General features: G+C 38.6%; 1 protein-coding gene across 1 annotated transcript; it reads left to right on the forward strand.

The window, feature by feature from the left end:
* Positions 1-1,063: 1,063 nt before the first annotated feature.
* Positions 1,064-18,757, forward strand: RAD21 (RAD21 homolog (S. pombe)). Its single transcript, XM_010282364.1, has 13 exons — positions 1,064-1,236; positions 3,063-3,192; positions 5,315-5,414; positions 6,401-6,507; positions 7,394-7,597; positions 8,198-8,323; positions 8,520-8,642; positions 9,899-10,122; positions 10,444-10,603; positions 10,975-11,126; positions 12,648-12,797; positions 14,187-14,270; positions 16,940-18,757. The coding sequence occupies exons 1-13, from the start codon at positions 1,093-1,095 to the stop codon at positions 17,129-17,131; spliced, it is 1,896 nt and encodes a 631-aa protein (XP_010280666.1). The 5' UTR covers positions 1,064-1,092; the 3' UTR covers positions 17,132-18,757.
* Positions 18,758-23,804: the final 5,047 nt, after the last annotated feature.

The following is a 23,804-nucleotide window of genomic DNA, read 5'->3' on the forward strand; positions in this document are numbered from 1 at the left end:
TCCTCATGCTGGTTCTGCCAAGATTAAGCTGCCCTGCTTTTACTGTTAGGTTGCTGTACTTCCTCTGGCAGTTTTTCTGTAGGCATGGAGGAAGTAAAAACTCAAATGCACTTGTTGCATCTTTCCTGTTCTTTTTCATTTCTTTTTCCCCAGTTACAGATGTTACTGGAGAAAAAACTGTTTGTGGAGAATCTTCCACCTCTTCAAAGCAAACCTTTTATTTTCTCAACTTGTAGTTAAACTGAATCATATGCTTACCTCATGCGTGAAATTGGCATGTTTACATCATAAGACATCATGCTGTTCTCCTTCCCCATGATTTGATATATTGGCATTTTTTTCAGCCATAAGAACATAGTTGCTAGAATAGTAGATAAAATGTAACTATTGGATAAAAGGAAGCCTGTTTTTCTGGTGAAGGGTGAAGAGGAGAACAAAATCTTCAGGAAGTTTGGAATAATGCAGTCAATTCTCTTACTGTTTCTATCAGCACTTGAATAAAAAATATGAAGTGTTACTAAGAGGATTATGAAATGGAGAGCAGTCTGTTCAGAAATTAAGACATAATTGTACTTTCTGTTTAAGAAAATATGGTGAAGTCCAAAAAGTTTAGGACTGTGTATTTTATAATGCTGAACGTTTTACTGAAACAATGTAGAATATATACTGGTACAGTATAGTAGTAGTCAGAAAGAAATGGAAGTGGTAGAAAACTACTGTGGATGGAAAACTGAGACATGTTTGTTTGTATTATGAGTTTGGTATCATTACTGTGAAGTTTAATATAGTCAGTTTTTCTTTTTCTTGCAGGATGCTAAATATTTTTAAATTATGTAAATGGTCATTGGTTGCTGTTCTTTCTCTTATTTCCTCTGCAATAAGGGTGTATATACTATTACATGGCCACCACTTGTAAGTGTTGGCTTCCTAAATATTTTATACAAATAGTTTGACCCTAGTGATTGAAAAGCAAACATCTTCTTTGCTTACTGCAGGTAAGGGGTGTGTTCCTCATTAAAAAAAAAAAAAAACAGAGGAAAAAAATTGCCTTTCTCTTTACAGGTTTGCACTTTGTTTTAGACATCTGGGACCATGTTCTATGCCCACTTTGTCCTGAGCAAGCGTGGGCCGCTGGCCAAAATCTGGCTGGCGGCCCACTGGGATAAGAAGCTAACCAAAGCGCATGTTTTTGAATGTAATCTGGAGAGCAGTGTGGAGAGTATCATTTCACCAAAGGTATCTATTTTACACTGATGTAATGTTACCTTGTAGTGAAAAGAAATTGTGTGTACAGGTGGTAGTTACTGCTTGGGTCACTGAAATAAAATTCTTAATGTTGCTGTTTTAAAGGGTGGAAAGGTCTGTTCACATGTGAAATACTTTATTGGCTCTTTGATTCTGAAGGGTATTTTCTTGTCAATTTTCTAATGCTAAAGTATGCGATTTACCTACAAAATGTCTTGCTTTATGTGAATGGAGGACTTTGATCTTCATGTACTATGCATCATTTAGAAGCAAATGTTTGGAAGAGAGGAAATCCCAGGCTTTCTAAGGAGTAACTTTTAAAGCCTTATAATGACGCTCTTTCAGTGCTGTTGTTATGGGGAGCTGTAGAAATAGTACTAAGATATTCTTGTTTATGCTTGTGACCCAAGTTCAAAGCATGTTTCTGCTTAGGTACAGCAAAAAGATCTGCAGTATCATGCTAGCTTGTAATGTTGCTGGTTACATGAGGGGAGTTTTCCATACAATAACAATACTACACTGTAGTATAAAAGCCTTGCTTTAGAGACTAAAAGCTTCAGGTTTTTTGGGAAGCGAATAGATGGCAAGAAAACTGAAAGAACATAACACTTCTGGATGGCTCTTGTGAAATCAGGGGAAATTCTGAGGAACTTGGGTTTTTAAATGTTGTGTGTGGGTGTGGTTTTTTTTTTTGTTCCCCTCTACTACTCATGAAAATGAAATTTTCCATTTAAGAACTAGTAGACTGATGCTGTTTTGACTTCTGTCACTTAACGGATGTTTGAATGTCTTAGCAACTATTGGAAAAAGAAAGAAAACTTATTTTGGTTGATACAAATGTAAAAATGTTTCTATAGTGCTACTCTGGATTTTGGAAGAACTCTTAAGTATATGCAAAAAATGTATAGTACAGTCACAGAGATACTTACTGTTCCAGAACAATTATTTGCTTCAATGTCAGCTCTGGAAGGATTTAGAAAGGAAGATGATAATGTTCATGGGGTCACTAGTGAGCTACAGCATTCTTTTAGAAAAAAGGAGAAATTGATAGGCACTCTTTCATATATTTCACTATGTGTCAGCTGGACTATTAGAAAGACATTGTTATGCAATAAAAATTTTGATTTCTTAAGAGTTAAAGCCTTTATGGCTTAATCTTTCTGGGAGACAATTATTCCGTGTACCCTTCACACAAGTCTCATGCTCTTTCAGACTAAAGTACTTAAGGGGAGTCCTTCCCTGGATTTTTTTTTTATCAGTTTTCTGTTCCCACAGCAGATACTTGATTACATAGTAAAGCAGTGAGGTTAAAGAGGAAGGAACTTAAACTTGTTTTAATGTGGCAGTGCTTGTTTATGGACACCCCGCATCTTCCACTATTTCTCTCTGATTTTCTCCTTAACTGCAGGACAGAAGATGGAGAGGTAACAAGTAACAGTTTTTAACCAAATTTTACTTAACCAAATTGTAATTTATAGCTGTCCAAATTTTTGTATGTTTCATTTTTTTCACAATTAAAGTAACAAAGGTGTTAGAAGAAGATATGGGCTTTGTCTTGTCATCTTTTTTTTTTTTTTATTAGGCAGAGCAGTGTTTGGGAATTCCTGGAGTGCTATTAATTTACTGGGATTTGCTAGTATGATAAATAGTATGTAAAGTATCATCTTGAACTGTAGACTTTGTATTCTTTCTTCAGTTTTCTGATATTTTGATATCTTTTTGATATTTGGTCTTATGGAAAAACTTATGCAAAGCTGACTGAAATTTCATTAAGGAATAAAAGTAACGCTACATCTGATTGTGCAATATGTTTTTAGGTGAAGATGGCACTTCGAACCTCAGGACATCTCTTACTAGGCGTTGTTAGAATCTACCACAGGAAAGCAAAATATCTTCTTGCAGACTGTAATGAGGCTTTCATTAAGATTAAGATGGCTTTTCGTCCAGGTATCTGTCTTTATGTAAGAACTTTCTGAAAAGTTACATTGTTATAGAATGGTATTTATTACGAAGGTATACAACTCTACGTTCATATCCCTGTAGATGAATTATATAAAGTTATACAGGATTATAGGAGAAGTTACTTTCTTTAGTGCATCTTCAGACTGAGTGACTGTGGCTGTGTGAGTGAGTTGTATGCTGAAAGACATCTTTTAATTGAATTCTGAACAAAAACTTTTCATATTAGTGCTGATTCAGTAAAAATATCAATTATAATTTTGGCAGTTGTTGGTGTATGATGTTAAATGGATATATGCTGCATGGTTTTTACTTTTTGTCACAAGTTTGCAAAAGGCCAGTTGCGTGTCCTGAGTAGAAGCACACAAGGGAACTTGTTTCCATCAAGGGTAAAGCCTGCCTTGCCATGAGTTAAAAAAGAAGCATAGAAGTAAGCTTTTTTTTTACCGCTTTCGCATTTTAGTTTCTGGAAATAATTGAACTGTAATGTGTTCAACAAAGATATTTTCTCTATTGTATGTGCGACATACAACTTTCCCCTCTGTTGTTGCTTACTCTAATATTTTTCCATGAAGATGGGGAGCCATATTAATACCTGAAATTACTTTCCGTCCAGCAATGAATTCCTTAGCTTACTCACGGTTGATAGTTTTCTTTAATCCTGGCCTGGGAAACTTTTTTCCAGCTAGAATGTAGCTGTGGCAGTGATGCTGCTGGATACTCACAGCTGCCGATTCATATTCTACCTTTTTAAGTTTGTGATTTAACAGCTGAACTTAAGCAAGGCTTTTTTTTTTTAAAGGCAACTCTTGAAAGCACAACAGTAAATTTGAGAAAAGTTAAGGTATACAATGCCTTTATCTTCATTTCCTTATCTTCACATAGTGATTCAGGCATTGAACTTCATGTAGCTTTCAGTGTCAATTTATTGACTGTTGCCAGTTTTTTTTCTATTGCATTTGACTGCACTCACTGATGAGAACACAGAAATTTGTCTAATTTCACAAGGCAATCTGTTTTCCCAGTTTTCGCACTCCCAACAGAACGCATGTAGAAGGTAAAGCACCTTAAAACAAGATTTACAGAAAGTGGTGTGGTGACCTGAAACAAGTTGAGGCATTTGTCTTTGTTCTCAGTTTTATCAGTCTTGTGGCTTAGGTGTTGTCTTAATCCTGTCTGCTCTGAGAATCATTTATATGTTTTATTTTAAGCAGCCAACAGTTAAAAATATTAGATAGGCCTGCAAGGATGGACTAGGTTTCCTTCATTCCTAGCCAGGTACCAAGATGAGTAAATTACAGATTCATGCTTGTTCCTGGTGTCTCTAGACAGTGGTTCTTTGATATCCATTGCGGAGGTGAACCCAGTGGGCAGAGCGTTTCTGAAGTATCTGTACCTCAGAATTGCCTGTATTGCGTGGGTCAGAAGGCAGAGCACAGAGCTCAAATGTCCTGCAAGTTGCAGAAGGAATTGAACCTGCATTTCCCATGCATTCTCAAGTGTCCTGACCTCTAAGTCTTTGAATAAAGAGAGGCAGCAACTACTGGTACTGTTTTTGTATGATGCCTAATAGATTAGTCATGCTCTGAGAATGCCCATTGAATAGCAGATTAAGAAAAGGTAGTATGTGCTTTAGGTAATCCATCTCTTTTAAATGCAGAAGCCTAAGAATTTTTTGTGGCCCAAGTACAGTCAGTACTGTACTGGGACTTTCAGAGCTAATTGAACTGACTAAATGACCAGGATTAACTAGCTCTTCTGGAGCATCATGATAAAATGATTTTGTAGCAGGTACCTGCATAGTGTTGTGACGACATACAATGCCTGTGTTAGCACAGTGCAGAGCTGTGCAGCTGCACAAACATTATTGAGTGATTTGAGGCTTCCTGGGTTATACAAAACAGCACAAGGGCTTGAAGGGTGTATTTTGAATTTAGACTGAATCTCAATACTAACATTATCTAAGGTTTCTTCATAGGTGACTAGCATCGGTTCAATTCAACCATTTAAAGAGAAGAAGCTTATGCTGAGAGAACGATGCTGAAGGCACTGGGAAAAATGCTGTCCTTGTAAGGAATGGTAACTCATGTCTGAGTGTTATTCTCTGCAGGGGTTGTCGATTTGCCTGAGGAAAACAGAGAGGCTGCTTACAATGCTATTACCTTACCTGAGGAATTTCATGATTTTGACCAACCACTTCCCGATCTAGAGTGAGCTTTGTTTGCTTGTTTTTATTTCCATGCAAATGATGTTTGGTTTTAGTTGAGGAGAACCTGGTTATAAACAGCAAACTCATTGCTGAATTAAAAAAAAAGTCTGTAGGTAACCTGTATTCTTAAGTCTTTTAATATACCAAGCAAGTACACAATCATCTTTGTATTGACTTTAAGTTCATAGTAGCATGTAATTTTAACGAACGCTAAAGCCGTTCTTACAGAAGCTTTTGAAAAACTCAGATATGTATTATCATTTCCTTTTTTCTTCTATGCAAGGTACTCTATATCACATGTGTTCTCAGGTTAGACAAGATTAGTCCTATGGAAATGTCCTTGTTGACCTTCTCTACTGGCACTTTGATTCTTAAAACTTTTTAATACTAATGGGTTACTTTTAAACATAACAAGTATGCAACTTGAATAGTTCTTGAGCTTTAAAAAATTGATGTTACTCTTTTGGATTATTCATAATGGAATTTCTGGGATACAGTTTGCTTTATTCAGTGTTCATTTGGTTTATATTCATATTAGAGTATATATTAATTTGAAACTACATAAAAATTCCGTGTTCTTCTGAGAAACATAACACTCTTTACGATGTGTTAAGGTAACTTGGTACTGTTACTAGGTATACTTTTTGATAATTGTATTAATAGCTTTTGAAATTGAAGAGGAGGAAGTCTGTTCTTAGTTATTAATTTGGCCTTTAAAATTAGTGAGCCTGACATAGCAAGGGGTAAGAGAGGTTACTGATAACGTTTCCCAGAAGCTAATGCAATTTGGATCATAGGTTTTAATCATGAATGGTCTTACTGTTTTAAATACTTTTTTTTCTATTCTGTGTTCACCATCAGCTTTTTCATTAATTATGTGTACAGTGTACTACTTAGGAACTAATTTCGCATTTATCTAGGCAGGTTTTATCTCTTGTTCATTTTTTTAAATGGAGGTTTTTAATAATTGCCTTCTGTTTGTTTAAGTGATATTGATGTGGCCCAGCAGTTCAGTTTGAACCAGAGTAGAGTGGAAGAAATTACAATGAGAGAAGAAGTGGGCAACATCAGTATCCTCCAGGATAATGACTTTGGTAAAAATCTCATGTATTATTATGTGTTACTAAGCTAATTTTGATAACTGTGAAGTTGTGGTTTTGCAGTTACTACAGAATTCCCACTAAGTACAAAACAAATTAGATCAAATATTCTGTGTTTCCGTATGATTAATTTTTAGTTTGTACTTGTCAGTTTTTCTAAAAAGCATGTCCTCTAATATTCAGCAAGCTTCTAGCTGCCTATATAAAGCTGAAGAATATTCAGTCAGGTTAATTAGTGAAGTACTATGTTGGTTATAATTTTCAAAACGTGGTGTGAATATTAAGCCAGCCGTTGCTTTAATCATAGGCATGTTTTCAATCAGAAACTGTTAGGAGATTTCTAAAGCTGAAGCAGTCAGTGGTGACTATTTACTTCTTGAAGTATCTCTTCAAGGACAGTGTTCTAAGATTTGAATCAAAGCCTGAAGACAGTTGTATTTGAAGATATAATTTCCAGAGTACAACAATGTAATCTGTAATTCAGTAATCTTTTTGAAACTATAGTCTAAGTATTGATCATGGTGTTGATTTGGTGTTAGTTTGCTCTCTGTACATGAAGACCAACGTCAAGGCATAAGGTACAACTTTTTTTGAATTCCTTGGAATTCTTTGGTTTCAGTGCAGCTAAAATTTAGTAGGATCATCTAAAATAAGTATAATAAAATGCTTGGAGAGGAGATTGTTACTTTTATAATTGTTTGAACAGTATTTTCACTATGGTATTGCTGGGCATAATTCCTTACATCTTGTCATTAACTCTGCAATGAAGATAACTCGAAATTAAGCTTGGTCTTACATTTGGGCCTTTGCTGATTCATTAGTTAGGTGTCTTGCATCTTTGTTCTTTAGCACTTACAGCAGTGAAATCACATTCTTGCAGGTGACTTTGGGATGGATGATCGTGAGATGATGAGAGAAGGTAGTGCATTTGAGGATGACATGCTAGTGAGCACCAGTGCTTCCAATCTCTTACTGGAACCTGAACAGAGCACCAGTCACCTCAATGAGAAATCTAATCACCTGGAATATGAAGACCAATACAAAGACGATAATTTTGGAGAAGGAAATGATGGTGGAATATTGGGTATGTTTGAGAAATTTGTTTTTTCTCTGTCCTACGTTCTGCCTCAATAATTAGTTCTTGGAGGGGTAGTGGGGAGATTGGTTCCTTTGTTGCCAAGGTCCCCCTCTAAGTTATGCCTTCAGCAGTGGATTTCTGGTTTGTGAGTGGTACAGCAATATAGACGATGCATAGCATGTTAAGTGTTGGCATATTTCGAATGAAGTAAAATCATCCAGTTTTTCCATTCTATATGTAAAGTTCTTTAGAGGAAAAAATCAATATGCAACTCTTCTTGTTCTGACTCCTTCCAAGGGTTTAATTAGTATGTTGAGAATTTTATTGAGTGCTCTGTGAAGTACTAAGAAACATAGTAAGATGCAAATGTGTACCATGTATATAGTAATTAAGGTTATCTGTAAACTCAAAATTTGAGCTGATATGCGATTTGAAAAAGCACTCCTAATTGCTTTTGTGTCAGCATTGAAAGAACAGGTTTCTCTAACCTTTGCATTATCTTTATGTGTGTTGTCATAAATTTGTGTGTACTTCTTTATAAATTTGCTTATACTTGTTTCATGAATTTGTGGATGCAAAACTGATTCTTTCATGTGGTTGTTTCAGATGACAAACTTCTCAGCAATAATGATGGTGGTATTTTTGATGACCCACCTGCACTCTCAGAAAGTGGAGTAATGATGCCAGAGCAACCTCCCCATGATGATATGGATGATGATGATAATGTATCAAGTGAGTATGATCTAGGGCTAGATCTAGAGCTACTTGTTTACAACTAATGTATTTGGGATTCTAATTCCTTAAAAGCATGTTGAGCTCAAAAGTATGAAATGTGGTAAACCACTCTAAGGTGTAGAGGAGGGGATGGGAAGGGTAGCACAGTTTCTTAATATTTGACTTAGTGCAAGATACTTGTTCTAATTGGCAGTGGGTGGACCAGACAGCCCAGACTCGGTAGATCCAGTTGAACCGTTACCAACTATGACTGATCAGACAACGCTTGTTCCCAATGAAGAAGAAGCTTTTGCTCTGGAGCCTATTGACATAACCGGTGAGTAAGCTATTTGGGAATATTGTACCTGGGTCATCAGAAACCACCTTAGCTCGATGAAGCGGAAATGAATGTCTAGCACTGCTGCTGACTCTTTCTCGGTTGGAAAAGAAACCAGGGACAAAGTGCTGTATTCCTTTTATTCTAATGGTAGGCTTCCGGTACTTTCCAGGTAAGTAGCTTACATCAGTGGTCTTGGAGGATACTCGTTTGTAGTTTCTGCAGTCAGTATGTATCGTGCCATAATACTGTAGCTTTTGATAAACATGCTAGTTAAAATACAGTGAGTTGGAATAGAACGTATCGTGTCTTTTAGTTCTAGGACAGTATCTGTAGTGCAGCACAGTTCTTGATACACAATGTTTGATGGCCAGGAGTGACTCTTTACGCTGAGAATGAGGCTTTTCTAGTGATTCATAGCTTTAATGGATTGCTGAATTCTGAAGCTGCATCTTTGTATTTGAAGTTCTACTAAATAGTGAAATTCCTTGTCTTTTTTCTCTAATGCAAGACACTTTCTTATTTTAACTGGTACTATATTTGTCTCATTATAAACAGATCCCTGCTTTATTAAAACAAACAAAAAAAAGAAATCTGGGAAAAACATAGTTTGTGCTGTGCTTTCAGACTGAGCTCCAGGCCCTGCTTTGCTTGGCCAATTAAAAAGCCCTAGCACTGCCGCCTGGTGGCAAGCTAGCAACAGAGGTCCTAGCTGGTCAGCTGGGACCAGCAAAGACAGCGATGGCCAGAGCTTCAGGGTCAGCTGCAGAGTGCCAGGATGTAAGTAATTTACAGTAAAGTCATTCTAGAGCTGGATGAGAGGTACAGGTAAGAGAGTGATTCACATTAATGCTACCAAAGCTCCGATAGGGCTTAGGGGAAGAACTTGGTGTGGTATTTTGACCCTTTGGTCAGAGGGACCTTACGTCTTGGATTTGCTCCTGAAGAACACCAGCCTGACAAGCAAGCCATGAGGCAGGCAGGCATGTGCAGCTGAGGACGTTGAGGCTTAGGTAAATTCACTAGAACTACGAGTATACACAGAAGAATTCACAGGTTATTGGATAGCATTCATAGTGTTTGACCTTTCATGGTGCTTACAGCTTTTCATTCCTTCTTCCAAAGCTAACATTGCCTTAGATTATTGAGGCAGCTTTATACATGGGAAAATAAGACCTATAGACAACCTGCCGGATTCTTTTACAGTGTGGTATCTGTTTGAGCTAACCTTCATTACTTGCTAAAAATCTCAACAGTCAAGGAAACCAAAGCAAAGAGGAAGAGAAAGCTGATTGTGGACAGCGTGAAAGAACTGGATAGCAAGACTATTCGAGCCCAATTAAGTGACTACTCTGATATTGTTACTACTTTGGACTTGGCACCTCCTACTAAGAAACTGATGATGTGGAAAGAAACTGGTGGAGTTGAAAAGCTTTTCTCTCTGCCTGCACAGCCTTTGTGGAATAATAGGCTACTGAAGGTAATGATTTTGTGCAGGTTCATTTCTAAGTGGACTATATTGAGGATTGTGCCTCATATATAGTAAACATCAGCATATGAATAGTGATATAGTGATAGCAGTATTCATAATTCTTTAAAAAAACCTCATTAAAACAACTAAGATAAATATTTTAAGCATTGGTGTTATCAGTTACAGAAATAAACGAATATTTTTAATGTCACTGCTGTTGGAGGGAAGCTTAAAAATGGGAAAGGAAGATGGCCCGTAATTACTTGATCTGAAACAAAATTAAGGACACTGAGAACTACAATAGTGTATAATGTAACCTTTCCCCTGTAGCTTTTTACTCGTTGTCTTACACCACTGGTACCAGAAGACCTAAGAAAGAGGAGGAAAGGTGGAGAAGCTGACAATCTTGATGAGTTCCTTAAAGACTTTGAAAACCCAGAGGTTCCCAGAGAGGAGCAGCAACAGCAGCAGCAGCAACGAGATGTCATTGGTTTGTGTCTTGTCAAAGATGCTCTGCTTTCCCTTGGAGCTTATTTTTATCTTTTGTGCTTTATATTAAGTCACCAAAGACTATGAATGGAACAAAGAGCTTTGTAATGGTTGTTTAGCTTGATACACAGTCTGTGACTTAAAACAGCTTTTTTTCCTACAAGTGGAAGGTGCTTAGAGATTCGGTTTGATTCAGTGGATTAAATGGGTATTGGATTGAGTTGTATGCACATCCGTACCAATTCTATTTAAGTCACTGCAAAAGCTATGCAGGCTGTTAAGAGTGCTCAATTCTAAATTAATAGCAGATTGGACTCAATGTAATTTGAAACTGTACCAAAGTATCTAAAACTGCATTGTTGTGGAATATAGATGAACCTATTCTGGAAGAACCAAGTCGTTTACAAGAATCAATGATGGAAGGCAGCAGAACCAACCTGGATGAATCTGTTATGCCACCTCCACCACCTCAGACGAGTGTTAAACGCAAACTGCAGCAAGTAGAACCAGAGCCGGTGTTACCTGTGAGTATGATTGAGGGGTTTTTTGGAGGGTTTTTTTTTTTGAGAATGAGAAGTGGGTAGTGTCTTTGAGCAGGAAGTGACACAGATTTGGGGCACTAGCTTTCTGTGGTGTTGTGAGATATGCTGGAGTAGTAACAGAATCTTTGTCTCTGAGTAGTCTTCACGGTATTTTTCTTATGTGAAAAGCTTAATGAAACATTTAAAATGCAGGTAGGAAAAAGAAATGGCAGTTTCCTCCAGAAAAAGTCTTTAAGGACTAAAGCGTATTGCTTACAAAGCTATCAAGTTCTTCAGCTTGGCAAGTGCATATGAACAGCTTTCACTGATAAAGAAAGGATTGTGCTAGCTGCACAAACTTCCTTTTTGAGATAGTCCTAGTGTTCCAGGGTTAAGGGTTCAAAGAAAAACTGATCTTCAGAGATTTCCTAGTTGAGTTATGAGTAGACTTGGAAACTAGCTCGTATCTACCTCTTCTGTAAAAGCTGTGAAAGGAAACCATATTTGTGAAGGGGAGAGGAAATGGGCAAAATGAAAGGTGTATTTTTTCTGGATGCTTGCTAGGTGAGAACAGTCCTGGTTTATGCTGTCTTTCTCATATTTTTGCATTGTTGGCCTCACTTTTCACATGTTCCTTGGCTAACAGGTTGTGCATGGTAGAATGAGACTGTTAGATGTTACATTATCTTACTAAAAAGGGTGGCAGTTGCAGGTCATCTTGGCCTTGTCATTGGGTGAAATTGGCATTGCTTCTTTGTACTTCGTGCTGAAGTCAATTCTGTTGGTGTGTGTTGGGAATTATTTGATCATGCCTCTAGCAACATACCTGTAGTGATACCTGCAGTATGGCTCTAAAACAGAAGTTATTTTGAGCTACTTCAGGGTATATGTAAAAGCAGTTTCAGGTCTCAAGGTAACTTTACTGGCAAATGCTTAACTGTGTATAGGTTCAGGGGGAGAATACTGTATATTAATTTTATTAAAACTGACTGTTAAACTGCTTTTCTGGATTTTTCTCTTGATATAAATATCTTCTGAGAATGATACTTGAGCACCAAAGTCACTCATACATTTTTGGAAATTTTACAAAGTATCTCGGTTGTAATTCCTTCATGCTTGTATTGCAAGGAACAACATTTTGATATTTTGAAGATGTCTTGTTCCTATGAGTTAATGTGTTCATGTAGCACTGCATCTGGTTATGTGGGTTAAGTTGCATGCGCCGATTCAAGAAATGAGATCGGTAGTTTGGATGGTGGACTAAGTGAAGATACTGGAAAGCCTTTTTCCTTATAGTGGTACTATAACTTCTGGTTTGAGTAGTATCTAAAGGATTAAAAGTACATGTATGGACAGCAAAACACAACAAACTGCTTTTACATTTTTCAAAAAAGAAAAATTCTGACAAATGGCTAAGATTTAGTGACTTAGGTTTTGTGAAACTGATTTGTAGCATCAGCATTCTTTTGTAAAAGCACTGATAAAGTGATGCTATCAGTTTAACTGTATTGTGTACTCTTAAAGCATCCACCATCACAACAGCTGGAAATACCACCTGTAGAAATGCCTCCAGAGGAGCCCCAAAACATCTGCCAGCTCATACCAGAGCTAGAACTTCTGCCAGAAAAAGAGAAGGAGAAAGAAAAGGAGAAGGAGGAGGAGGAAGAAGAGGAGGTAAGAAGTCTCTGTAGAAAGGGTTTGTGTGTTCACCAGTGCTGTTTGGATTCATTAAATGGCTTGAGAAAGAAATCTTCAGTTTTTAATTGGGAAATTATAACCTTTGTAAACGTAGAATTTAACATTATTCCATGACCATTTTATATTGCTTATATTATTCCATTTTATAAATTGCATATACGTTCTGCTTTGAGTTGGAGGGTTCTCCTGTTCTCACACATGGTTGGATTAAACCACTCTACATTTGAACTTAATTTTATGGCTCCATTTTAAATAGTTCATGACACTTAATAAACGTAGGTTTTTATAAGAAAACTGTCCGTGTCCTATAATGTGATAACTGAAGTTGTTTCTTGACTACAATATTTAATATTCTGTGGATATCAAAACAAACTTAGTTGATTCTTCTTATTTTACACCCGAAATGCATGATACTAAATTAATTTTTTACAACTGTTTTACTGTTAGAAAATGAATGTACCTGGACATGTGAAGTTGCCTTCTGTAACAAGTCACATGTGCAAAGAAACCTGAATTACTTAGTCAATTACTTTAGTCAAGATGATTTTCCTAGGAGTGTAAAAAAGCTTTTAGAATAGAATAAGATTTTGTCAGTTGAAAGGGACCTATAACGATTCAACTGCCTGACCACTTCAGGATGTTGCTGGATGCAGAGAAGTGTTACTTTAAAAGTAATACAGTGAAGAGGAAGAAATACATGCTGACTTTAATTTTGAGAGGGGAAAAAAGTAAAATTGGTCAAACAGTTCTTCTGCAGTTTGAGGTTCTTGCGTGAAGTCTGGAAACAAAGCAGACAGCGCTTGCATGTGTTGCTTCTGTGGTGAATTTTTTTTAATTGCTGATTTGAAATAAAGTTCTTACTTTAAAAGCTACATATAACACATTTTCCATAAACAAGTATTGTTCTCTTTAGGTGAGTGCTTCATAGGACATGGGGAGCCGAGTTGTTACAGCTGGCCATCACAGCTTTTAGCAACGATCTGTTTTCCTTTTCAGTGGTTCTGTTTCCACAGTGAAATGAAAACATGTCTGTGTTTATTAATGTTTGCAAAATAAAAGCATTGCTGATACTGTGTTCAGTACTAGCAATCCTAGATTAGACTGAAGTCTCTTCACATTCAGCTGTTGTGACCGAACTTCTTTGTACTGATTGTCAACCGTACTCCTGTACATCAGCTCACACATGTGTCTTCCTCTGTCCCACTTCCTGCCTCTCCTAGATGTATTTTGTCACTCAAATTGCCTAAACCTTCTGGCTTGTTGAAAAGAAAAAGCTGCAGTGATGTCTAGAAATACCTCTTTCACTTCATAACTCAGTGGATGAAAAGACTGTTTTGTAAATGTGTGAATTTTGGCTGCTTGCAGGAAGAAGATGGCACAGGGGGTGATCAGGATCAAGAGGAAAGGAGGTGGAACAAGAGGACTCAACAAATGCTTCATGGACTTCAGGTAAACATGATAATTTGCCTTTCTTTTAAAGTAGCTTTTAAGTGTGCCCACCAACACTTTTGACCTGAATTAAAAGGTTAAGAAAGAGCTTTCTTTGCAGTAGGTGGTACAGACTTAAAATATCAGTTCCGTCTTAGAACGGAGGAAAAAAAATGCTTGCAATTTTATTAAATCATAACTGTCACTTTTCCCAAAGAACACTTCCAGTAAAGTTTTTTGCTTAGGTGTTTCTCAACCTTTATGTCCACACTTGGTGTGCAAGTAAGTCTCCCAGAAGATAAAATTTTAAAATAATTTGGTTTGAGTTTTTAACAAAACCTTACCACTTCTGACTTTGTGCTATGTGACCCTAGGCAAACCCCCTCAAGGTCTAGGGCTAAAACTGTTTCACAAGATGTTTACTCTTGGACAGGCTAGTTTGAAAACTTCCGTGCTGTGATAAGCTGTATCTGTAACAACTGTGGGAATCTGACCTTGTCTGAGGTGCAGCATTACTTTTCGGTGTGTGGCTTCAGTCTGCACAGACAATCTTTGTGGGATGATTCTTGCTTGCTAGAACTAAAGAGTGTTTTTCTGGTAAGATATTGAAGACCCCTAGTATACACTTGAACTTAAGTGCAAGCTGCTGTCCATTTGCACATAGGTGTCTCTATGTGTACTTCATATATTCTTGGACTGACTACCTTTGCCTTTCTGTCTAGTTTGCAGTTCCTACCCCTTTGCTCCCTTAAACATTTTGGCAACTCCTGAGATTATACTGTCACTGTGTTTCATTGTTTCAGTGTTTCAGTTCTCACTAAGCTGTTTTTGTTTTCCAAAGTCATCCTAACTTTTTTTTGTGAAATTGATAGGTTCCATCTCTGCTGATAAAAGCTCATTGTCATTATTGTGTCTCTGAACTTCCAGTGTAGTGGGTTGGAGAGGGGGGAATGCTGCTTGAGTTATCAGTAAACTAAGATTTAGTAGTATCTCGTATTCTATTAAAAGTATGATATAATCAACCAAAAGCATTTCTGGAAAATGTTACTAGAGTTATATCATAAAAATTGCTTACATCTCTAAACAATGGAACCTTAATTTTAAACTCCTAAATAGCCTTTGTGACACTTAAATACAATTAAATTTAGCTCACATTACATTGTAAACTAATGTGATTTAAGTTGGTTCTTTTGTACACCTGTAAGATTTGTTAGATTAAGTAAGATTGTTTTAAACTGTTGTTGTGGTTTAACCTGGGTAATCAGCTCAGCCCGACACAGCTGCTCACTCACTAACCCCTTGTGGGCTGAGGCAGAGAATTGGAAAGGTAAAAAGCAAGAAAATCCATGGGTTGAGATAAAGACAGTTTAATAGGTAAAGCAAAAGCTATGTGCACAAATAAAGCAAAATAAGGAGTTCGTTCACTGCTTCTCAACAGCAGGCAGACATTTAGCCGTTTCCAGGAAAGTAGAGCTTTGTTACAAATAATTAGTACTTCAGAAGACAAATGCCATAACCCCAAATGGGTGCACATGCCCCTCTTCTTTCCCCAGTTTTTATTGCTGAGCATGACATCATATGGTATGGAATACCACTTTGGTTAGCTGGGGTCAGTTGTCCCAGCTGTGTCCCCTCCCAACTTCTTGTGCACCCCCCAGCCTACTTGCTCCAAAACAAAAACATTTGTTCCCACCCACCCAAAATGTAGAATCATATGAGCTGATGTGAAGAAAGTTAACTCTGTCCCAGCCCAAACTAGTACAACTGTGGCTTAAAGGTAATTTTTAAAGTACACAGATGTTTAGTTGGTAATGTTGTATAATGTTTTCCCCTCTGAATATTTCACCACAATTTCTGAAAAGAGCTTCAGAATTCTCTTTGGCCCATGTCTAGCTGCTTTTTTTTCAATTCTTTCTTTCCTGTGCCCAAAAGAGCATCACACTGGATGGCTGAAACATTAAGTCTGTAATGAGATTCAAAGTTAAGATCTGTTTAATATAAAGTAATTTGGTTTGGCCAGCCTAATATCTTTTCGTCTAGTAGATATTCCAGAGCAGACTGTTCTGTTTTAAATTGAAGACGTCAGTTGTTCTTCTAGCCAGCAAACAGATGTATTTTCCTGAATTTTTTTATATTCTGGCCAAGACTTTGAAAAAATGTAAGCGACTTTGGGTACTTCATTTCAGACAAACAGAGGAGTTTTAGAAAAACAATTGGGAAATTTAGAAAAAACCTTGGGAAAATTATGCATCTTTTAAAGAACCTTAGCTCTTGAAATTTTGTTTTAGATAATGGATCATAATTATTTTTGAGTTACTTTTGTTTTGAGAAATAAACCAGGATTTTCTGTTCCTATTTAGAAATATTTATCCTATAGTCAAAAAAAAGACTGGCTAGCTATTGGTGCAGAAAGAAAATCTTGTGCTATATACTACAGTGTTTCTGGAGTAAGTTGCGCAGATTTAAGACTGATTTTTCACATGTCTCGGGGAAGCCTACTTGGTTTCATTTAGATAAGATCCATATAGAAATTTTCATGCACATGTTGTGATGTCCTCATCCAATGTGGAGTCCTTCCCAATCCCTCACAGTGTGCTGGGGGTGACAACAAACAGAATCTTGCCAAGGGATGTTCTTGTTTGCATATAATTCTCTATTTAATTTCTGATATCAATGTTTGTGTTTTTCAGAGAGCTCTTGCTAAGACTGGAGCAGAATCTATCAGTTTGCTTGAGCTGTGCAGAAATACGAATAGAAAACAAGCTGCTGCAAAATTCTACAGTTTCCTGGTACTTAAAAAACAGCAAGCTATAGAGCTGACACAGGAGGAGCCTTACAGTGACATCATTGCAACACCTGGTCCCAGATTTCATATTATTTGAATGGTTAGATGCAGCAGAGCTAGTGTTCGTTTCACTAGTGCGTACATGTATTGCCCCATCTGTAGGGCCCACAACACCATTGCAGAAAATTTAGATTTTATTGTCTGTATAAAGTCCTTGGTTTTCTTTTCGGGTTATTTTGGTTTTTGTATTTTAAATTTACCACTTAAATTTTTAGTGAAACTGCTGGAGTGGGTGGCTTGAGTTCCAACTGCAGAAACCAGACAGCTCAAGGACCCAGACGAAGATTGTTTTAACAACTCAGAGCAGATGTGTGCAATATTGGTGCATGTAATGTTGCGTATCAATGAAAATGTCTTAACAATAATTTGACTAGCTGATTCAATAGTGATATTTTTAACCTATACAAGTAAACCTGAATGGCCAACCTATTGTCTGATTAAAAACTTTGCCAAATTCGTCTAAAATGTTCGGTCTGCTTCTCATAGTAGTGGGATTTTTTTCCCCTTCCCTAGATCTTTGTGCATACCATGGGTCTCTTAAAGCTGCCAATATGAAAGGTAGTGCCTGATACGTCAGCTTGCTTTGTCACTGCATTTTTGCAGTCAGATTTTTGTAGCCCTTGATGCTAAGGGGAAATGGGTGTCTGTGGAAAGCACTTCTTCTACGTGATACTGTTGCATACATGAAAGGACGGAACGTGTTAAGCATTTTAGACGAAACATTCCTTTTATCACCTCATTATGGTCCACTACTGATAATGGCTAATTACTGTTAATAAGCATCAAATAAAAACTCTAGTCATTTCATTTAAACCTTTAAGATATCAAAATGCTTTAGGTTTCTTAGAGCTGTATATAAACTCCAGACTTTTTAAAACAGACTTCTAGATTGTAAATTATCTGATTTTTATTAAGCAGGCATATGAAGATAAGAATAAGAAGTTGAATAGATTGCCTTTGTAAAGATGCTAAATTCAGATACCACCTGTACTGAAAGGGCAGCAGACTTGAATATACAGTACCAACAGGCACAGTTCCACTTAATTGTGTAGTGTATTAATGGCTTTTTGGATATATTTATGGTTTTAGTATCAGTTTTTCCAATAATGCACACTCTTGTGTTCAAAACATTTTATCAGTTTTGCAAAAGAAGTCCCATTTGGTTTTTATCTCTAAAGAATGAAGCTTTACTGTTAGACCAGGTAGCGCCAGAAATTATGTGAATATGTTGATTATGGAAACCTGTCTTAACTTTTTTTAGGGCAAAATTATTCACACTGAAGGTTCTGGTTTTAATGTTGGCACTTTTGTGAAATAATTTTGGGACTCAAATTTCAGTGTATACTCAACTGTAAAATTATGTGAATGTTTAAAAAAAATCTGAGACTACACGATGACCATGTTTTAATAATCCTTGAAAAAGTTAATTGTATAAAGTTACTGCGGCTTTATTTTCAACATGATGTGCCTGTAAAACCATGATTTTTCCCTTTGTAAAAAGAGACATTGTAGATAACTTGAATGTTTAATTATAGAAAAGGTCATTAGTTTCTTGTTACACATTTTTAGTCTGTTTTTGTTGCTTTTCAAGGTTAATATTCTTGAAAATAGTTGATGCTGTTATGTATAACTTTTCTAATAAAAGTTGTGTTATAAGCTGTTATGTATTAGCTCTGTACCTTGTCTGAACACCTTTCACTTACGTAGTAGGGACCTAGCATTTACAGGTTGCTTGCTTTGCTATTAGGAGTGGAAGTGTAATGGTTTAGCTCTTTGAGAGATTTAAAGCTTGAATATGTAAATAGATTTCTTGCCATTAGGAAGGAAGAGTTATTTTAGTGGCCATACTGTGGTTTTGTTCAAGCTTTCTATGTTAGGAATGTCTGTGTGGAAAATTAGGGGAGACTGTCTATAAACTGTGATTCATCTCCATGCCAGTCCCCTCTGAAAGCCAGAACATATCCAGCTGGAATCCTTTTAGCTTTACTGTTCCCTTGCTTCTAGAATTGCCTCTGCACATGGGTGTGTTTGGTGCTTCTGAAGTTATGTGCTCTTGGTAGATGAAGACGCTTGGATCTAAGCCTATATAGAAGCAGTGCATCTCCTGTGGCGTCGCTGGGGTCACCTGCAGGGCTTATGCAGAGCCTGGGTTGAGGAATTCTAGTTTACATGGGCCATCTCCGGAAGTTGAAGCACCAGCCTGGATCCAATAAGCTGATGTAATCTAGGCTCTGCACAACAGTGACCATACTGCTTTTGAGCTACCTGTGGAAGCGGAAGGGTTGATTTTGTTTGCGCTGTAAGTCTTGTGGGATGCAGGCGTTGAGCTAGCCTGAGTGTGTGCGTACAGCTTGCCCACACTGGAAAATAAGGATGTGATTTCTCAGTCCTTTGGTTAAAGGTCTGTAAGGGAGAGAAGTATGGGAACTCAGGTGCTCGGACTAGAAGAAAAGGTAGCTTTTCTGGCTTTTTCTTCTCACATGAATAATCTAGGACACTTCTACCATCAGTTTTGCTGTTAGACCACTGTTACCGGCACTCGAGACAAGTTGATTTTTCCCAGTCACATTAACTATAACTGAGGCAACGAACGCAAGCTCTGCTTTGTAATGTACAGGATTTGTTACTAGTTCTAAGCATGGCCTCCAAGTAGTACTGACAGACTTACACTTCTTGGAACGCAGGCTTCACAGTAATAAGGTCTGAGGAATGGTGATAGGCAAAGTATTTGCTCTCTCTGTTTCTCCTCTATCTACAAGAAGTACATTTCCCTGCTCTGTTACTGTGCAGATGGATGATGAGATGCAGGAAGGCTATCTGTTGAGCAACATTTATTCTGTTTTCCCTGTGACTGCTTGATCTTTACAAAGATACTGGAGTACTTAAAATGCAGATGCTATTTTTTTTTTACTATAGTTCCTCTTCAAATAAATGTCTAAACAGTTTAAAAGGAATTAACCATAAGCGTTGAGTTTTTACTAGACAAGAAGCTGTCTTCCTAGTGGTTCAGTGAGTAACACCATCTACTTTCCAGAAACCAATCTCCTTGTGAGGGATTTAGATCTGATCAGTAACATTCCAGTAAAATGTGTTCCTTGCTGCTTTACCGTTGCGGCCGGAATGTCTCTAGTGTGTTTGGCTACAGCATTACGCTGCAGCAGTGAGGGGAAGGAACTGCTGGGAATACCTGTCAATGGGGAAGATGGAGCCCTGAGAGCAGGTTTGTTCCGTTCTGTCTTAAGTATTTACATCAGTGAGTACTATGCATGCCCTGCTTTCCAAGTTGCTCCTTTTTGGTGGGTGAAAACCACTTCATGAATCTAAGGAAATATTCCTGCAAGCAGATTCAGATGTTGAATGAATTCCTGCCCTGCATGGTCTGGCTGCCTTGAAGATGTACCGCTCCAGCTCTCCCTCGAGAGAGCTCTGTTCTCCTTCCAGCTGGGGCGGAAAGGAGGAAGGCAGGCAGGTGATATTATCTACATCTGTGGGTTAAATAGCTCTGCTGCTGGGAAGGGTATGAGTGGAGGCCTCTGTAATTCACAAGACGTTTTCTAAGAGAGGTTCTAACTTAACTAAAAGTGTTGGCTGACGGTATCGCTGGAACTCGCTTCAGGATTTTAAACCAGCTTGGTTAGCAACCCAACTGGCAGCTGTCGTGTGCACCTTTGCTTCAGGGGCTTTGTTGGACAGTCAAGTATATGGTGTTGAGGATGTTGAGCTACACCTTTCCTTCGCAGCCAGAAGATTGCCTTTAGAAGATTGCCTTTTCTGCTTTGGTCTTTCCAGCTAATGTGCTCCTACACCTGCAAATAGAGGAAGTCAAACTTCAAAGGGTTATTCTCTACTCCCTATTGTCATCCCACTGCCACATGTGTCTGTGGGATCATACATAACATTAATTGGGGGGGGGGAAGTGGGGTTCTAGTAAGTTTTTCTGTTTCCAAAGCTCTCAAATGTCCACTAACTTGTGGAACATATTTCCTCAAGTGATTATCGTGTTCGTGCTTTTTCAAAGATTTTTCTTTTGTTATACCTACAAGAATTGGCTAGGCTATATACTGTGAACTTCTGCAAGATGAATATGTAGAAAAGCTAAAGGACCGGGAAATAGGTTGTCCCAATACGCAAGGAAGAAAAGACAATTCCCTCTGCATTTCTTGCGAACCTCTGAACATGTGATAAAGGCACCAGAGAGACAAGAAGAGGAGGTAGATAAAAGGAAGGTTTTTCCCTTGTTCTCACAGGAACTGTTTTTACATTTGTTTTAGTTCAAAACATTTTCATGCAGAGTCCAAAAAAAAAAAAAAATCCAAAAACTCAGCTAGGAGAAAATATTCATATTAGCCAAACGCTAATGTTAATGTTGTATTATAAGTAGAATAAAGTGCCAGAAACTTTCTGGGAGCACACACCCTCCAATTTCATTTGGCCCCAGCTATTCCCCAGCAGCCAGGAAGGATACAAGAAGCAGTCTGGCTGTCATGAGCTTGGTCTCTACATGTTCTTCCTTCCCCAGCCCCCCTGCTTTTCTTGTTTGCCCAACTTTTGTTTTCAATAAAAACATTAAACATTATAACATAGCCTGAAACTATCACTAAATAATTGAGGACTGTGTGGTTGACCTTTAATCATGGATGTTTATAAATGTTGTTTGACGTTGATCAAGAATACGTGCGATGAGAAACACAGCTTTGCTCATGACGCTTCGTATCCTTCTAGAGCAGATGGGGCTTAAAGCCAGTAGCGTTCTCCACGCAAGGACTCCTCTCTAAATTAAACTGTTCTGCTACTTTCTGGGAATACTTTCCCCTTCCCTGCCTTGCAGCGTCCAGGTAGTGCTGGCAATTACTTGTACAATTTAGTTATCAAGGTTTGGGTATGGTGGGAACTGATTCAGGGTAAAACCCACCAAAAGAAACACGGCTTTTTTTCCTCCAGCTGGATGAATTCCTACACCCTGCGCACTGGGCAGCCATACAGAAACTTGTGCCAGCATAACACAAGAAGCACCAGGCAGGAGAATAGAGAAGGGAAGGGGTGAGGATTGCTTTTTCAGACGGCTGTGCCAACTTTGCATGTGTGTTAAATCAGTCTAAGAAAATTATTCACAATAATGCTGCTTGAATTCAGGAGTCCCAGCACTGGCTAAAACTATTGGATTGGCATGTTTATCGTTAACTCGCGCACCAGTATTAATATTCTGCTTTTCCAAGGCAGAAGTTGAATGTTCTCCCTCAAATCGGGTATTTCTATGGCAGAGCTCAAGCCTTGCCTCTGCCAGAGGATGTGTCTGCACCAGCTTTCTGTGCATTTTGTGAAAGTTAATATATCCAGTGCTCGTGTTTCTTGAGAGTAAGCCAGAATTAGAGTCAATGTGCACTTCGCAGGCAGTGTGTACCACACATTGCGGTGGATTCTAACTCTGAAACAAAGGGATCGGGATACCATAAACCATTCCGTCCCTGAGCATTTTTGCAGAAAAGTTCAGCTAAATTTGGGTTTGTACAAATTAAACTGCTTCTCATATTCCTTGACTATGGGACTAATCTCCAAAACAAAAGAAATGCTGATGTTTAAGGAATAAGAAACCACAGTCAATGTTGTGAGAAAAAATAGAAGGAGAAGCAGCTTAGCATTTGGATTCAAAAGCCAAATTTGATGCTTAACTTAGGAATGTTTCTCCGATTGGTCAAATAACTGATGAGAAACCCTGAAAAGAAACTGAATGTACCATTTTGCATGTGCGATTACACGAATGCAAACTTGTAGCTAGTCCTGATGATGCTGAGGGAGGCAGCAATGAGCCAGAAAAGGCACGAAAAGGTTTGTTAACGGTGGCAGCTGCTCAGCAACAACCTGCAGGTTTCCCATGATCGCTTCCAAAGACGGCGCCAAGTGCGGAAGACGCCGGGTGCTTCCGGTGCGAAGTTTCATCTTCGCATCTATCAGGAGCGGTTCCGGTTTGTTAGTTGTGGCGGGCTGCTCCCCACCGTGCGAGCCGGGGCTGGGATCTCTGCCGCCTTCGCCAACGAGCCTCTGGAGTTACAAGGGGGGCTGTGTTCGGAGCTGAGCTGATAGCCCTAATACTAAAAAGGTTTAAAACCAAGCCCAAGGAGACCAGACCTGCCACGTGTGAGAGGAATGTGTCAGGAATACTTAAACCATCCTTCGCGTCAGCAGCGAAGCCACCGTCCTTCCCCGGTCTCGCCTGTGCTGTCCCCGTGGCAGGGGTGACATGACCGCCGGGGCGTTGCAGATGTCCGACAGGTTTTACCCGCTACCGACGAGCCGCTTTTGACGAGGCACAACCCGGCACGCGGCTCAGTCGCTGGTGCACACGGCTGCGGAGGAGGTTTTCGATCCCGATCGCCAAGAGCCGTTCCCTGGGGGCAGACGCAGATCGCTCCCAACACGCAGAGCCCGGGGAGGAGGAGGGTGAGCCTGCCTCCGAGAGGAGCGTTAGGCCTAGCTCGATAGGTGCGCGTCTAAGCTTACCTAAAATTATTTGCATTTGTGGCAAACTCTGTTCCTATGACTCAGTAATGCCATTTCTGTTATGAAAAGGCCCTTCTGGTTCAGAGAGATGCGCGGATCATTCGTGGCCCGAGGGAAATCCAGCGGGCACCAAATCCAGCCAGACATGCTGGGCAGACATGTGGTCAAGCCCGAGGCCAGGCTCCAAGGGGGAGGCCGTGGATTTTCATCGC

Source organism: Phaethon lepturus, unplaced genomic scaffold (assembly GCF_000687285.1).
Source record: "Phaethon lepturus isolate BGI_N335 unplaced genomic scaffold, ASM68728v1 scaffold13552, whole genome shotgun sequence".
NCBI classification, from domain to species: Eukaryota; Metazoa; Chordata; class Aves; order Phaethontiformes; family Phaethontidae; genus Phaethon; species Phaethon lepturus.